Source organism: Halichoerus grypus, chromosome 10, assembly GCF_964656455.1.
Source record: "Halichoerus grypus chromosome 10, mHalGry1.hap1.1, whole genome shotgun sequence".
In the NCBI taxonomy this organism is placed as follows: Eukaryota; Metazoa; Chordata; class Mammalia; order Carnivora; family Phocidae; genus Halichoerus; species Halichoerus grypus.
In genome coordinates this window covers 11,381,207-11,398,055 of record NC_135721.1, presented here as the reverse complement: position 1 = coordinate 11,398,055, position 16,849 = coordinate 11,381,207, and the positions used below count along the sequence as shown (strand labels likewise).

At 40.9% G+C, this 16,849-nt stretch overlaps 1 protein-coding gene across 3 annotated transcripts in view; it reads left to right on the top strand.

The window, feature by feature from the left end:
• Positions 1–16,849, top strand: part of NBAS (NBAS subunit of NRZ tethering complex) — a 317,946-nt gene that overhangs the window by 172,649 nt on the left and 128,448 nt on the right. For all 3 annotated transcript variants that reach the window (XR_013441601.1, XM_078055983.1, XM_078055984.1), the window contains 3 exons: positions 10,357–10,521; positions 13,765–13,878; positions 14,425–14,548. Coding sequence is in view for 2 of the 3 variants with exons in the window: in XM_078055983.1 (XP_077912109.1) it covers positions 10,357–10,521; positions 13,765–13,878; positions 14,425–14,548 (403 nt within the window). In the remaining variant the exon portion in view is untranslated. The remainder of the gene's footprint in view (positions 1–10,356; positions 10,522–13,764; positions 13,879–14,424; positions 14,549–16,849) is intronic.

The window sequence follows — 16,849 nt, the reverse complement described above, 5'->3', positions numbered from 1 at the left end:
TCTGGGATAGAGTGGTAGAAATGGGCTCCAGAGATGGAGAATTTCCTGTTTTCTTGTGGCGTAGCCTCCGTAAGTTTGTGTAAGTGCTGATTGTGCTTTCTTCACTCTCATGATGCCAGCACATCACTGGGAACAGACTAGGTCTTCATTAATTTTTCTTTTTTTTTTTTTTTTGGATAACATTGCCTGAGGAATGTTTTCTGTGGGAGACTGAGTTTATGGTAACCTGTGATGTCCGAGTACTGGATGATAGCACGGCGCTAACACGATTCAGAACACTCAGGCATTTCAGTGTGTCATGTTTCCTCTCTGAGAGCTGACCGAAGGAGGCCGTGCTCTGCTCATTGGCATGCTTGTAGGATAATGCGTTGGCTCAGTCCATAGCTTGATGGTCAGGAGTGTGCGTCCTGTCATTCTAATTGGCTTGGAGGATCTATATCGCAGATTTCCATTCCTCACAAGGGCTTAGGTTAGCTGCCCCCTTTCGCACCCCCATTGGTATTCCAGGCTTTGTTCTTTCTTTCATCCCGCCCTTTCTTCATAGGGCTCATGCATTTCTAATATATTTGTTTTGTTGTCTTTACGTTTGACTCTTTTTGTAACAAAGAATATGGTTTTTACTTTTTAATTAGTCTTGCTATTTAAATCCACTTGAAAAGATAACTTTGCAAAAATAGCGTATCTTAGTGAAATCTGGGAGATTCAACAGTTTCCTTTCCTTTTAAGGAGGCCTGTGATAGGACCACTTGGCCCTGGAGGGGCTCACGTGTACTGTCCTGGGGGACTTGTCCTGTACTCCTTTGTTTTATACTAGCAGTGGCCCCATCTTCTTTTTCTCCGGTTACCTTTTGCCTACTCACCATGAGCCTATTTCTCCTCCCTGTTTTATCACAACAGCTTGTGTGTTTGGGTCACCAGTGACCTCTTGTTGCTAAATTCATGGGTCAAATCTGTCTTTATCTTATTTGACCTACCAGTGACCTTGGATACATACTTGTTCCAGGACAACCTCTTTGTCTTCTTTATACCTCATTGGCTGCTTAGGCTCATCGTGTTTGCTGGTCCTTCCTCATTTCCCCAGCTTAAGTGGTGGATACCCCAGGTCTCAGTCTTTAAATCTCTTCACTGCCTATACTCATTCCCAAATGATTGCACCCATTATCATGACTTTAAATATCAACTTTGTACAGATGATTCCCTGCTTATAGCTTGAGCCCTGGTCTTCTGAATTCCAGGCTTGTACGTATGGCTGCCAACCTAACATTTGTACTTACCTTTCTTACAGACATCCATCTCAGTGTGTTAAAAGTGAACCACTGATTTTAACATCCCACGCTCCACCTGGGCCAACAGTGGTGTTCCTTCTGTGCTCTATCCTGTGTCAGAAAATGGCAGCTCCATCTTTCTAGTTGTTTAGGTCATAAAGCTTGTTGTCATCCTCATTTCTTCTCTTTGTCCTACGTAACACATACAGCCTGTCAAGAAATCCTGTTGGCTCCACTTTCCCAGTGGACTTGGAATTGGGCCATATTTTACCATTACCGCAGCTACCACCCCGGTTTAAATTATCAGTGTGTCTCACCTAGAGTTTTATGGTGGTGTTCTGTTTGTCCGCCTGCTTGAGCTCTTTTCCTGGCTACGGTCTGTACTCAACAAGGCGGCCTGAGTGATTCTTCAAGAATACATCAGATCGTGCCACATTCCTCAGAGTACACACTAAATTTTTATGATGTCCCTCCTGCAAGGACACCCATGATCTGTCTTCCCTACTAGCTGTTTGACTTGATCTCTTCTCTCCTGCCCTGCCCTCTGCCCTCTCTCCCCCAAATCTGGCTTTGCTCAGCCTACTCCAGTCCTACTGGCCTTCTTGCTATTCTTGAAACTTTCCCATCAAGTTCTCCCTCTGGATCCTTGTGCTTGCTGAGTTCTACCTGCAGTGTTCTCCCACATATACAAACAGATGACTTGTCCTCGCTTCTCCCGGGTCTCTGCTCAATTGTGTCCTCAGTGAGAGCTTCCCTGCTTTCTGCATACACAGTTCTACATCACTATTTTTCTTCCTAGCTCTTATCCTATTGTTGATCTGATACACTTCTCTGACATGCTATTTATTTTTTGCTTATCTCTTCTTGGAATGTAAGGGGAGATCTTTGTGGCAGGAGCAATGTTTTGTTCACTACTATTTTCAGTATCTAGAACAGTGTCTGTCCTTGTTATACTTAATGTCAAATATATTTGTTGAATATGTGAATAAAATAAATGACAAAGGTTAAGATGTAGATATGATGGTGGGGATAAATTCTGTTACTATAAGGGGAGGAATATTTGAATGGGGTCCAATTTGATAAGTTCTCAGTTCATTGATGAAATAAAGCAAATTTCCTATTTGCCTTTCTTTCCTAATGTACTATGAGTTCTTTGAGAGCAGGGACAATATCTTAATCATCATGGTAACTCTGTTGCCTAGCACTGGGTCTTAAACATAGTAGGCATGCCAGAAGTATGTGTTTAGTAAATTTATTTTGTGGATGCATTTAGAACTGCAAATCATTTATCAAATGTTATTTAAAAATTGGGTATGGTGAAAGAAAATAAAAATATACTTCAGATACCTCTATTTTTCCTAACTATATGCCTCTTAGTCTTGGTACAAGAATGCTAGGAGATTCAAGAAGGGTTTGATTCCCAAAGCCTCTGATACCGTGTGTCAAATTTGGTGTATGTGTGTGTGTGTGTCTGTTTGTGACTTTGTTCATGTGTGTGCATTCTATTTTCTGGAGAAAGGACTTACAGCTTTCATCAGAATTGTATAGGGGTTCATGACTTGCAAAGGTGAAAACATCTAAATTGTAACCTGGCCTGTTAATTAGCGGATGAACTAAAGCAGAATCAGACTTTATAGTGAGTGATTTATTCCATGGGGCATTTTTCTACTGCTTCTTCTGACAGATACTTCTAAAAGTGGCATCACCCATGATAAAGATTGCATTCTTAATATTTTGAGTTCAGGGTGAAATTTACTGTAAGTGTTAGGTACAGGGAAGAGCTTTGGATCATCTAAAGATCTGTTGGAGGAGAAGGGATAGTGGATGAGTTTAGTTTGAGTGCTCTTTGTAATCCTTACCTAATTTATGTGTACCACCAACTCAGTTTATAGTGGGCAAACAGATTTCTCAGAAATTAACCCATGTGTTACCAGACATCAGAGAAAGCAACTCCAAAATGGATTATTCATTATAGTAATCGATCAGCAAGAATCGTTTCTCTAAGCCAAGCTTGACATGGGGAGCTATTCTTGTTCTTATGAACCTGATCAGTAATGGTGTCTATTGTAGAATTTGAAAGATACTATTAATGCTTAGTAAGTTAACCTTTGAGCTGTGTAACACACTTGACATTAATGAGATTTCATGTTGAATTTTATGCTGGGAGTTGTTGATTTGGTTTGGGGGATTAATCTATTTCTGCGGTTGCACATTCTAAATTAATTAGCAGTGTGGAACTATGAATATAAAAAGTGCCAGTAGTAATCATTTGAGGGAGTAAATTTTGCCTAACCTCTCTTTTCTTTCCCCATTACATGTAGTTGAACGAAAACTGTTTTCCTCATTAATTTCTCTAGTTATAGTATAATCTTGTTAGATTGTCCCCAAGTTTGATGCTTCTTCTGTGGCCCAAATGAACCTTTTATTTTACTTTATCTTTTGTAATTCTCATTAGGGGACTCTCTTACAACCCTTTTATCTTGTACATTTCTGAGCATGTGAATTTCATTTATCTTCTGGAACAAACTTTTAAGTTTTATGTATCTTAAATTTCCTATCTTGAGTTAACCTATCCATATGAACTATAAATAAAGTTTAGGTTCATTTTATGAAATGGAATAATTGTTCTATAGCCTATATTTTTTGATATCTTTCAACTGACTTGATTTTCCTCTGAGTGAAGTGGCATTGTGTTTAAGTGCGATATTTCTTACCTTGTTTATATTTTTAATTCTACACTTGGATTAGTTGATGACATTCAAATCATTCAATATACCCTCTCGATTAAGAACATTCTAAAGGTGAACAAGATCTGAACGTGTGGCATGAAGTCTTATTTGAGTACCATTTAGATACCATAGGTGCAACATATTAGGCTTCAGGAAACGTGTCCTCAGACGGGCAGAAAACCAGACTTCTCGCACGGATCTACGGATCTACGGATACAAACTACAGGGTAGGGATTGTCACATATTTTGAGGATATAGTAATGAATAAACATAGTCCCTACCCTTGAAAAGCTACTGTCTAGTTGGGAAGACAGACAAAAAAAATCAAAATATCAATATATTATGGTAAGTGCATTAGAAGGATGCATCTAATACAGGTGCATAGGAGAGGGGGCAGTACACTGTCATAACAGGATTTTACTTTCAGTAAAAACATTACATGTCAAGGAAAATATGGAAGAGCGTCCTTGTGACCTTGGAGTAGGCAATGATTTCTTAAATATACAAAAAATGCTAATCATAAAATAAAAAAACTGATAAATAGGAATAATTTAAAATTTAAGTACTTCTATTGATCAAAAGACAACGTTAGAACAATAAAAAGATAATCTGCCAAATATTCACAATTTCTACATCTAATAAGGGATGTGTATTCAGAATATATAAAGAATTACAAGTGAATAAAAAAACAGATAATTGACAGAAGAATGGTAAAACACTTGAACAGACACTTCACAAAAGAAGATGCTCAAATGGCCAATATATACATAAAAAATTATTCAACTTCATTAGTCACCAGAGAGATACAAATTAAAACCACAGAGAGATAACTATTATATACTCACTGGTAATGCTAAAAGGAAAAAGAAATGTAATACCAAGTGTTGGCATGGATGTGGATGACCAGAACTGTTGTAATTGCTCGTTGGAGTTCAGTTGGTATAACCATTTTAGAAAATGTTTGGCAGTATTTACTAAGTCTGGACAGATGCATACTGTATATTTAAGTAATCCTTATCTCCAGAAATGCGTATGTTCACCAAAAGATAATTATTATCATGTTCAGGGTGGCACTGTTGGTATTAGCTCCAAACTGCAAAGTATCCAAGTGCTCATCAACAGAAAAAAAGGATAAGTTCTGATATGTTCACACTGTATAATACTGTTACATTAATAATGTAACAGCATTGCACTAACAGTGAGTTGGATAATCTTTGACTACTTTCAAGAATATGAATGAATTTATGTTGAATGATAGGGATCAGACCCAAAAGAGGACATAATTCCATTCATATAAAGTATAAAAATAGGCGAAACTAATTTATGCTGCCAAAAGTCAAAAGAGCATTTATCTCGGCCATGGGAGTGGCTGGAAGTGACCACGAAGGCCGTATCTGGGATGCTGGTGTGGTGGTCTGTTACTAAGTGCTGATTACCTGCCTCTGTTACAGTTTATCAAACTGTACACTTATGTGTACACATTTTTAATATATCTTATCCTTGAATGAAAAGGTTTTATAGAAAAATCTCTTAAGCCTGGATTAAAGACAGGAAGGGAGAATGTATACTGGCACTATTGTCTTTGTATCATGGAATTGTGAATAAGTACTGTCTTTTTTTCTCCTAATCTTATAAATTTTTCAAGCCATCTTTAATGAGATTTTAGTTTTATAACACAGAAGAATAAATGACCTTAAGTGTGTGTGTGTGTGTGTGTGTGTGTGTGTGTGTGTGTAATATTATGTCAGAACCCTATGAAAAACAAGTGGACCACACATTTCGATAGCCAGACCTGGTCAAGAAGACAGGAGACACCTTTAGGCCAGTTGCCTGTGGGCAGCATATTCTGCTTACTGGATCTACAATTTGCTTTTCCATCATATGGCGTTCTCCTACCTACTCTGCAGTGTTACTGTAAAATTTAGGAATGAACATAGGAAGCACCTGCTCAGTACCTGACACATAGTATGCTTTTAGCAAATGGTAGCCATTATGTTTCTTATATATTATAAACAGGACTTCTACTAGACATTGCTCTTGGGGAAAAAAGGTCTCTAGATCTTTCTTATTCCTCTCTGTGGACCTGGTCCTCTGTTCATTCTTCCTCAGTAACTTGCATTGCTCATTTTTACCCCCACTGCATCTAACCTTGCTCAACTGACCATGAACATTTGCTTATGTTCCTGACTTTTCTTCTGTTCTTGTCTTCTTTCTCTCAGCTCTTCCCTAAGACCCACCTGGTGACCATGTACTTTATTTCTTAGAAAGTTGGATTTCTCTGCTTATCTGATTTACGTCCGGCCCTTCTCACTTTTAGAAGGATTAGAAATAAAAACACTTACACTTAATGTATTCATTCAGGTAGACAAATACCCTATGGTAACCTTATATGTTTGTGGCATTATGATCTTAATTCAAATTGTCCCTGATTAGTTTAAACTTGGACTAACGCACCAACCTCCTAACTGGATTCTTGTGCCTCGCGTCATATTTTTAAAACACAAATCTGATTGTGCGACTCCCTTTGTTTAGAGTCCTTCAGTGGCTTCCCATCTGTTAGGGCGGCAGCAGAAGTGCTTTGGGCTGGTCAGTGGATCTCTTGCTCCAGTCCCCTCTCCCTCCTTCCATCCTGGTGTTCTGCCCCTTGCCCTGGTGTGTCAGCGTCCACACCTTCTCTGACTCGCTCAGGTTTCCTCCAGTTGGCCATGCTGTTTATTTCATGCTCTTGGTTTGCATAAGTCTGCCTGAAACTCTCTCTGCCATTCCTCCTTTGGAAGCCCTGTCGTGTTTCCTGCTGGAATATTACCTTCTCTGCGAAGCCTTCTGTGATCGTGCCTCCGGGCAGGGGAGGTATGACCTCTCTTCATGTTCCCGTGGTGTTTTTTATGCACCTCGGCTTGAGAAGTTGATATTACTCTGCCTCCCTCCCTAGTTTCAGAGCGACTTGTGAGCTCAGACTGTGTCTTAAGCTGTTTTTATCTCCTCATGGCCTGGTGTCGTGCATGATACTGAATTAAGAGTCACTCAGTAACTGCTGAGTAAGTGAATGAATTCTCATTTGTTTCTGGGGTGGTTTTTTTTTTTTTCAGATGTAAATTTTAAGTAATTCAAAAATATAGCCAATAAATTGAGATGCTTACTATATATTTTACATGTATTTATATATATACATATATACACATGTATCTATATCTACATATCTGTATCTGTGTAAAAGAGGGAATGTATACTTCAGATTCCTTCTGAGCTTTATTTCTGGCAAAGAACTATTTTTGGCAGTGTTATGCACAGAGGGACACTCACAGCCGTTTCCACTCTGTGCACAGTTATTAAGGGGAAAACTCAGAATCCGAGTGAAGCCCAAGTGTCCCCGATCTCCAGGGTTTTCAGTAGCCCAGAGAGCAGTGCTTAGGCCGGACCTGGTGGGTGACACGCATGATTGCCAGCTGTCCGGTGGAAAAAGGCCCCACTCCAGAAACGCAGGCTGGGACCTGGAGGTAACTGCCACTGTGCACCATCAGAAGCTCGTCGGCTGGGGTTGGGGCCTTCTGAGAAGAGAGGGGCCCCTGGGAATCAGCTTGTTTTTCTTCTGTTGACTTAAGTCCCACATGATGAACCAGCTGTCAGCGGTGCCAGAGTGGAGAATAAATCAGCCTCTCCTGCCATCTCACACAGGGAAGAAATTAAGGAAAGAAAAGAATTGTAGTAATGCTACCATTAAAACTATTTGTGTTTTTTTGTGTTCCCTTCCGGTTTTTTGCCCAGTCACATATGAAGCACTTTGTGCAGCCCTGGCCCACAGCAAGCCGTCATCATTATTAGACTTGGAGGGAGAATTCTGTCTTTTTCCTACGTAGGACTTTCTACCTTGTCCTTTCAGAAGCGTTGGTTAATGAGCTAAACTCCAAACTATTATTTTTAGCATGGTTGCCCTTATGAGTATATAAGCAACTTAACATGATTTTTTTCCTTATTAAAATCCATTTTTTATGTTGTTGTTTTCATAATCAAATTACAGTGATTGCATTGAGTTGATAGTTTATACTTTTCCCAATATCCAAAAAGTTCATAGGAAACGCAATTTTTTAAAACTTTTTTTAAATTGAGATATATTTGACATAAAAACCTTGTGTTAGCTTAAGGGATACAGCTTATTGATTTGATACTTTTTTTTTTTTTTTTAAGTAAGCTCCACGCCCAGTGTGGCGGCCAACACGGGGCTTGAACTCATGACCCCGAGATCATAGATCTGAGCTGGGATCAAGAGTGGGATGCTCAACCAACTGAGCCATCCAGGTGCCCCTGATTTGATACATTTATTTTGCCAGGTGGTTGCCGTTGTAGCTTAGCTATAACACTATTACTATTCCATAATTATCATTTCTTACAGTGTTGGGACACAATTTTGTGTGTGTGTGTTAAAAGCACAGTTTAGAAAATCTTATGAGAAACCTTAAACGACAAATTGGACAAATTGTAAGCATTGGTTGATATAGTTTAAATTCATTTCCTTTTGCAAGTAAGAGTAAAGTTCACAATGGTTTTCTAGAAGTTAAGTATCCTAACATGATATTATTTGTTTTCTATTGCTGCTATAACGTATTACCACAAATTTAGCCACTTAAAAACAGTGCAAATTGATTATAATTCCCATGGGACAGAAATCTGGCAGACTTAGGTGGGTCTCCCCTTAGTCACACATGGCCAAAATCATGATGCCGACAGGGCTGTGCTCTTTTCTGGAGCTTCTAAAGAAGGATCTGTTTCCATGCTCATTTATGTTGCTGACAGAATTCAATTCCTTGTGGTTATAGGACCGAGGTCCCTGTTGCCTTGCTGGCTGTCACCTGAGGGCTTTTCTCAGCTTCTAGGTGCCACTCACACCTTGGCTTGTGGCCCCTTCCTCTATCTTCAAAGCCATTGATAATGGGTTGAGTCCCCTCGTGCCTCAGGTGTCTCTTGCCTCTGCCCCATGGCATGTCCCAGACACCCTCTGTCTGACCCCAGCTGGGACAGGTTCTCTGCTTAAAGGCTTGTGTGACTAGGTTAGTCCCACTCCGATAATTTAGATAATCACTTCAAGGTGTGTGTCCTTAATCATATCTGCAAAATCCCTTTGCCATGGAATGCAGTGTATTGCCAGGGTCCAGGGATTTGGACGTGGACATCTTTGGGGCCCGTAATTCTACTTACCATGTAGGGCAGCTGTCAGTTTGGTCTACAACAGTGCATTTGTATCCTCAGTATTTGTGATGTGTGATGTCCTGGCAATTACTGAGTGATTACATCATTTACGTTTTTTATTACTTTTATAATACATGAATAAGTGATGTGATGTGGACCTAAATAGCCAAACTACGCTCTCCTTCTATCAGTATCAGGAAGGCTATTGAAATAGAGGGACTAGTCCTTAACTTCGCTTTCATTTAAATGGAAAACTTAAGAAAAAATAAGTGGAAGTAGATAAACACTAAACCAAGAACTTTGTTTTTGTAGAACAAATAGTGTTTTTCTTTGATCAAAAGCAGATGTGGTTGTTGTTGTTTCTATTTAAAATAATGTTAATGTAGGGTGCCTGGGTGGCTCAGTCGTTAAGCATCTGCCTTCGGCTCAGGTAATGATCCCGGGGTCCTGGGATGGAGCCCCGTGTTGGGCTCCCTGCTCGGCGGGAGGCCTCCTTCTCCCTCTCCCTCTCCCCCTGCTTGTGTTCCCTCCTCTCTCGCTGTGTCTCTCTCCGTCAAATAAATAAGTAAAATCTTAAAAAAAAAATGTTAATGTATTAGCATTTTTCTCCACGTGGAATCTCTCAGATGAGTAAATGGAGCCTCAGAATTTTAGCTGATTGCTTCCAGATTGGCAGGAGGTTTCATGTTATAAACCTTTTAAACACTATTAATCATCCACTTGTTTAGATGAAAAACAGAATACCTTTCAACATTTATAGATGGGTCCTCCGAGTCTTCTACCTTTGTCTGGGTCACCATAGCATTGTTCAAATGACTAAATTATTTCATAATTAACCTGTATAATAAATATTTTCAAATGTCTAAGAAATAAACATGAGTTTTTCGTTGGTAGGATATTAGATTGGTAAAAAAGAACCCATTATTTGCTTCATAAATGTTTCTGAAGGGGATTATTTGACTAATGCATGGTGATGGTTTTTCCTTTACCAGATTTCTTTTGTACATGATCCAAGGAGGTACGATATGCCAGTAGTGCTTTGTTTCACATTTTTTTGTTGCTGGCAAAGATGGATTTTTAAATTTCTTATGTCTGAGAAGTGTAAGTAGTCTCATGATCACTCTCTGTTCTTCTGGCCATGTGCATTTTTTGCTCTTGGCCTTTTCTGTTTTAACTAGGGCGAAGTCGGTGTTCCTGGCAGCAACTCCGACCTCTTAGGCTGGAGCACCGCTGCGACCAGGAAGGTCCTGTCCAGCACCACGACCACCACCAAGGCCGTGCTGCAGGCGGTCAGTGACGGGCAGTGGTGGAAGAAGTCCTTAACTTACCTCCGACCGCTTCACGTAAGCAAGACCTCTGTCTTTTCAGAATCCATCCTCGGGCTTCTGTTAATGCATTAGCACTGCTTCTCAGTCGTTTTCATGTTGTGAACAGCTTTATCTTCTCTAGATTATTAAATAATCTCTGAAGAAATCGAGGCCTCCCATCAGATAGGGGAAGAGTCATTTATTTTATAGAATGTAACCTACTCCCATTGGGTGCTTGCAAAAGACACTGATACAGATTGGGGTGGGGTTGGATTTGATGTCAGAATTAAAATTTAGTGGGATGAAAAGGAAAATGATTTCATCGGTGCTTACTTGTTTTTGCTATATTTCTATGGGCCAGTAGTCGAGGAAAAGCACTGGAAGATGGCATGGGGGCTGAGGTTATTGGGGCTGCTAGAACAATCATACCATATACTGTGGGGCTTAAACAACACACATTTCTTCCTCACGGTTCTGGGGGTTGGGAAGTCCAAGATCAAAGCTCTGGCAAATTAGCTTCTGGTGGGTTCTGCTTGCTGCGTTCTCACATGTTGCAAGGGTTGAGGGAGCTCTCTGCAGGGCTCCAACATCATGAGCCCATCACCTCCCAAAGGCCCCCATATCTTATTTTTTTTAAATGTATTTATTTACTTTTAATTGAAGTGTAGTTGACGTGGAATGTAACAGTAGTTTCAAATGCACAGCATAGTGATTTGATCACTCTGTACATTATGCTGTACTCACAAGTGTATCTGCCATCTGTCGTGATCTAACACTATTACAGTACCTTGACTGTGTTCCCTGTACTTTCATAACCCGTGACTTACTCATTCCATAGCTGGAAGCCTGGACCTCCCACTCCCCTTCACCCACTTTGCTCATCCCCCACCCCCTTCCCTCTGGCAGTCATCAGTTCTCTTATTTATGGGTCTGCTTATGCTTTTTGTTTGTTTGCTCATTTGTTTTTTAGATTCTACATGTAAGTGAAATCATATATTTGTCTGACTTATTTCCCTTAGCATAATACCCTCTAAGTCCATCCATGTCGTCGCAAATGACAAGATCTCTTTCTTTTGTATAGCAGAGTAATATTCCATTGTATATGCACCCAAAGGCCCCACCTCTTAATACCATCATGTTTTGGGGGCTTAGAATTTCAACATGTGAATTTTAGCAGATGACACATTCAGTTTTTAGTAGGTGCTTTTGGTAAAGAGAACAGCGTGACAGATTCTTTCACCCATTCTGGAAATAGAGGTCGGGACGAGTGGTATAACGATGGAGTGTGCTTTCTGTGACCAGTGAACATATTGCTCCCCTGCTGTCTTCCCTGCGCTCTCACACTGCAGTCCTTAGTCTCTCTGGAAAGCTTGAAGGACAAAGAAACATGCTTGTTTATAAGTTCACCCCAAACACTCAGTGGGTGTATCGTTCATTTCATTCATGCTCCAAATACTCCTCAGGCGTTTTCTGTGTGTCAAAGCTCGTGCTAGTGATTGGGAGCAGAGTTGGGAAACCCTTCACTTGCGGAGCCTGTATTTCAGTGGGGGAGACAAAGAAACCCACCAATAAAGTATTTGTAATAATGTAATGGTAGGTGGTAGTGAGGACTGTGAGGATAACTTCAAGGTAAGGGGAGAATGCTTGATACTGGGGGAGTGAAGGACTGATTTAGATCGGAAGGTTGGTGTATCAGGAGTCACTCTTGAGCAGAAACCTGACTGAGCCAAGCAGAACAAGTACAGAGAGCCCTTTTTGAAGGAAGATGCTTGACATCTTTGTAGAACAGAAAGGAGGCTTGTGTAGTATGAACAGAGTAAACAGCGGGAGGAATGATGAGAGATGAAATCAAGGAGGTGGTAAGAAGAGGCCAACGTGCCAAGCCGTGTACAAACTGTGAGGAGGACCCGGATTTTATTCTGAGTAGGACGGAAAGCAGTTGGAGAATGTAGGCAATGCGGTTGTGTGATCCAGCTTCACTTTCCGAAGACCATTTAAGTGCTTTGTGGAGAACTGACAGCATGAGTCAGGGCAGGGGCAAAGAGGTCTCTGGTCTGGTGCTCCAGGGGAGAGGTGGTGAAGGGGTGGACCGGGGCAGCGGTGAAGCAAGTGGGAGATGTATTTTGTGGACCTGTGAATGGTCTGGATGTGGGATATGCAGGGAAGAGGGGAAGCAAGGGTGACGTAGCCGAGATGGTTGGGTAAATGTCGATCCCACAGACAGATGGTGGATGCTTGACTCGGGGGTACGTCTGCACGTCTCTTCTCATTGTGTGTATCACACTAGGTATGATTATGGTGACTTTTCTGTCTCGCGTCTTGGACTTTTTGAGCGTACGTGCCTCAGACGAAGTGTGGAACCCTGTGCCTGATACCAGATTGTTAAGTGTCAGTTGTCATTCTCGTCATCATTTCCAGCAGTGCTTCACAGTTTCCCGAGGCTGTGGTTGGCATCAAGTGAGGGCTCCGTAAACTCGGAGGAATGGGTGACTGTGTTTGACTTGGCTCTTCCAGTGAGGAGCTTTACGATCTGAGGAAGGTCAACCTGAAGACAGTTAACTACTAGGGATCTGAAAGCGCTTGCCAGTGAGGACCGCTGCTGACAGGTCCTGAAGGCAGTTGTGGGGTGGCGGGGAAGAGGCAAGGGGCGCACTTCCATCTTGCGTCCAGCTTGGTAGGGTTTCAGCAGGTGAGATCCTTGGTGGGCCTGGAAGCAGGGTGGGGTCTGCCGAGGCAGTCAGCATGGACAGGGCCCTCATGGTGGAAGAAAGGCATAGAAGCTGGTAGGACGCGTGAAGTAGATCTTGGTTGGAATAAAGAATTCGTCTTGAATGTTTGATGACACTGAAGAACTTTAAATGTTATTTTACGTAGTTTAGACTTGCTACTGTGGCCTGTTAGTCTTGTTCAGAGCTACTAAAGGTGTGTTGAGCAGGGCAGCAATATGTACGAAATGATGTTTTGGGAAGGTTACTCTGACTGTAGGATAGAAAACTTGTCATGTGTTTAACACTGATTGCTTCTTTGTTTTTAATGCATTGATGTCCAAATGACCAGGAAAATCAGAAGGCATGCAGGCTGAGGTTGAAGGGCTGCTTTTAGAATGTGGGTGCCATTCTTACCCGCTCTGCTGGGCGTCCATGTCAAACTGACACACAGTCCGTAGATCCCACAGTGCACGTGGATCCATTTCTTCGGAAACAACCCTCCTTCTCCTCTCCGCATCTGCCCCCAGCGCTCTTTCCTTCTATCCACTGTTCTTCACTTTGTTCTGTTTAGGGGCAAGAATTCGGTGGTGCTTATCAAATTGGAACCATAGCCAATGAAGGTCTAGAAAAACAAGGCTGTCATCCTTTTTATGAATCTGTCCTCTCCGATCCCTTTGTCACAGAGGTAAGGACAGTGTGCCTAGGAACATAGATTCAACTGTTAGGCTGTTGTGGGCATTTTAGTATAAACAAAAATGAAAATGTTCCTGAAAATTTACTTCTTTAGCTTCGTTCTTTCTCATGTTACTCACTGGTTTTATGTGACTTTTTTTAATATATATATTTTTTAAAGATTTATTTTATTTATTTTAGAGAGAGGGAGTGAGTTGGGGGAGGGGGGAGGGAGAGAGAGTATCTCAAGCCGACTTCTGCTGAGCACAGAGCCCAATGCTGGGCTCGATCTCACAACCTGGAGATCATGACTTGAGCTGAAATCAAGAGTTGGATGCTTAACTGACGAGCTATCTAGGCGACCTGGTTTTATGTGATTTGTATATATTATATTATGAGATTAAAATCTGTTTCAAGCTTTACATATAAAATAATATGTTTTAGTAAGTGAGAAGTTATAATTTGAATCATCAAAAGATATAAAATCCTGTAATTCTGTTCTAAGGATATCTTTAAAGGAAAAAGTTACCAGCTAAAAGGTGTAACTGCTTCTGTCTAGTCTGCAGTGACCTATGACCCCCACCAGCATGTTCCAGTGGAAAGCTTTGCAGAGGTATTGTTAAGAACTGGGAAGCTGGCCGAGACCAAAACTGAAGGGGAAGAGGTATTTCCAACAACAGAAGGTATGAAAGAAGGTTCTAGTTCCCTGACAGTGTGTAACTCCTATTAGGGGAACCATAAATGAAAAATGATGAGTGAATGGGGGTGGGGAAAAACAATAATAAAGTTTTGTAATTCTGAATAACTTGACACCATCATGCATTTATTTAAAACATTTATTTGAGTACTTTCGGTTTTCCGGATACTTACTAATATTGAGGATTTAAAAGGATAAGTATGACATAATTGAAGTGATTCTTACAGGTGTTTCTGATCTTATGTGTTAATTAAGAACTCTTAAGTATTTGCTTCACAGAATGTAGATGTATATTTCATCTTTTTTTTTTTTTTAATTTTTTTATTGTTATGTTAATCCCCATACATTACATCATTAGTTTTAGATATAGTGTTCCATGATTCATTGTTTGTGCATAACACCCAGTGCTCCATGCAGAACGTGCCCTCCTCAATACCCATCACCAGGCTAACCCATCCTCCCAACCCCCTCCCCTCTAGAACCCTCAGTTTGTTTTTCAGAGTCCATCGTCTCTCATGGTTCTTCTCCCCCTCCGATTTCCCCCCCTTAATTCTTCCCCTCCTGCTACATTCTTCTTCTTCTTTTTTTCTTTCTTAACATATATTGCATTATTTGTTTCAGAGGTACAGATCTGAGATTCAACAGTCTTGCACAGTTCACAGCGCTTACCAGAACACATACCCTCCCCAGTGTCCATCACCCAGTCACCCCATCCCTCCCACCCCACCCCCCACTCCAGCAACCCTCAGTTTGTTTCCTGAGATTAAGAATTCCTCATATCAGTGAGGTCATATGATACATGTCTTTCTCTGTTTGACTTATTTCGCTCAGCATAATACCCTCCAGTTCCATCCACGTCGTTGCAAATGGCAAGATCTTATTCCTTTTGATGGCTGCATAATATTCCATTGTATATATATACCACATCTTCTTTATCCATTCATCTGTTGATGGACATCTTGGCTCTTTCCACAGTTTGGCTATTGTGGACATTGCTGCTATAAACATCGGGGTGCACGTAGCCTTTCGGGTCCCTACTTTTGTATCTTTGGGGTAAATACCCAGTAGTGCAATTGCTGGATCATATGGTAGCTCTATTTTCAACTTTTTGAGGAACCTCCACACTGTTTTCCAGAGTGGCTGCACCAGCTTGCATTCCCACCAACAGTGTAGGAGGGTTCCCCTTTCTCCGCATCCCCGCCAACATCTGTCATTTCCTGACTTGTTAATTTTAGCCATTCTGACTGGTGTGAGGTGGTATCTCATTGAGGTTTTGATTTGGATTTCCCTGATGCCGAGCGATATTGAACACTTTTTCATGTGTCTGTTGGCCATTTGGATGTCTTCTTTGGAAAAATGTCTGTTCATGTCTTCTGCCCATTTCTTGATTGGATTCTTTGTTCTTTTGGTGTTGAGTTTGATGAGTTCTTTATAGATTTTGGATACTAGCCCTTTATCTGATATGTCATTTGCAAATATCTTCTCCCATTCTGTCAGTTGTCTTTTGGTTTTGTTGACTGTTTCCTTTGCTTTGCAAAAGCTTTTGATCTTGATGAAGTCCCAATAGTTCATTTTTGCCCTTGCTTCCCTTGCCTTTGGCGATGTTTCTAGGAAGAAGTTGCTGCGGCTGAGGTCGAAGAGGTTGCTGCCTGTGTTCTCCTTTAGGATTTTGATGGACTCCTGTCTCACATTGAGGTCTTTCAACCATTTGGAGTCTATTTTTGTGTGTGGTGTAAGGAAATGGTCCAGTTTCATTCTTCTGCATGTGGCTGTCCAATTTTCCCAACACCATTTGTTGAAGAGACTGTCTTTTTTCCATTGGACATTCTTTCCTGCTTTGTCAAAGATGAGTTGACCATAGAGTTGAGGGTCCATTTCTGGGCTCTCTATTCTGTTCCATTGATCTATGTGTCTGTTTTTGTGCCAGTACCATACTGTCTTGATGATGACAGCTTTGTAGTAGAGCTGGAAGTCCGGAATTGTGATGCCGCCAGCTTTGCTTTTCTTTTTCAACATTCCTCTGGCTATGCGGGGTCTTTTCTGGTTCCATACAAATTTTAGGATTATTTGTTCCATTTCTTTGAAGAAAGTGGATGGTATTTTGATGGGGATTGCATTGAATGTGTAGATTGCTCTAGGTAGGATTGACATCTTCACAATATTTGTTCTTCCAATCCATGAGCATGGAACGTTTTTCCATTTCTTTGTGTCTTCCTCAATTTCTTTCATGAGTATTTTATAGTTTTCTGAGTACAGATCCTTTGCCTCTTTGGTTAGATTTATTCCT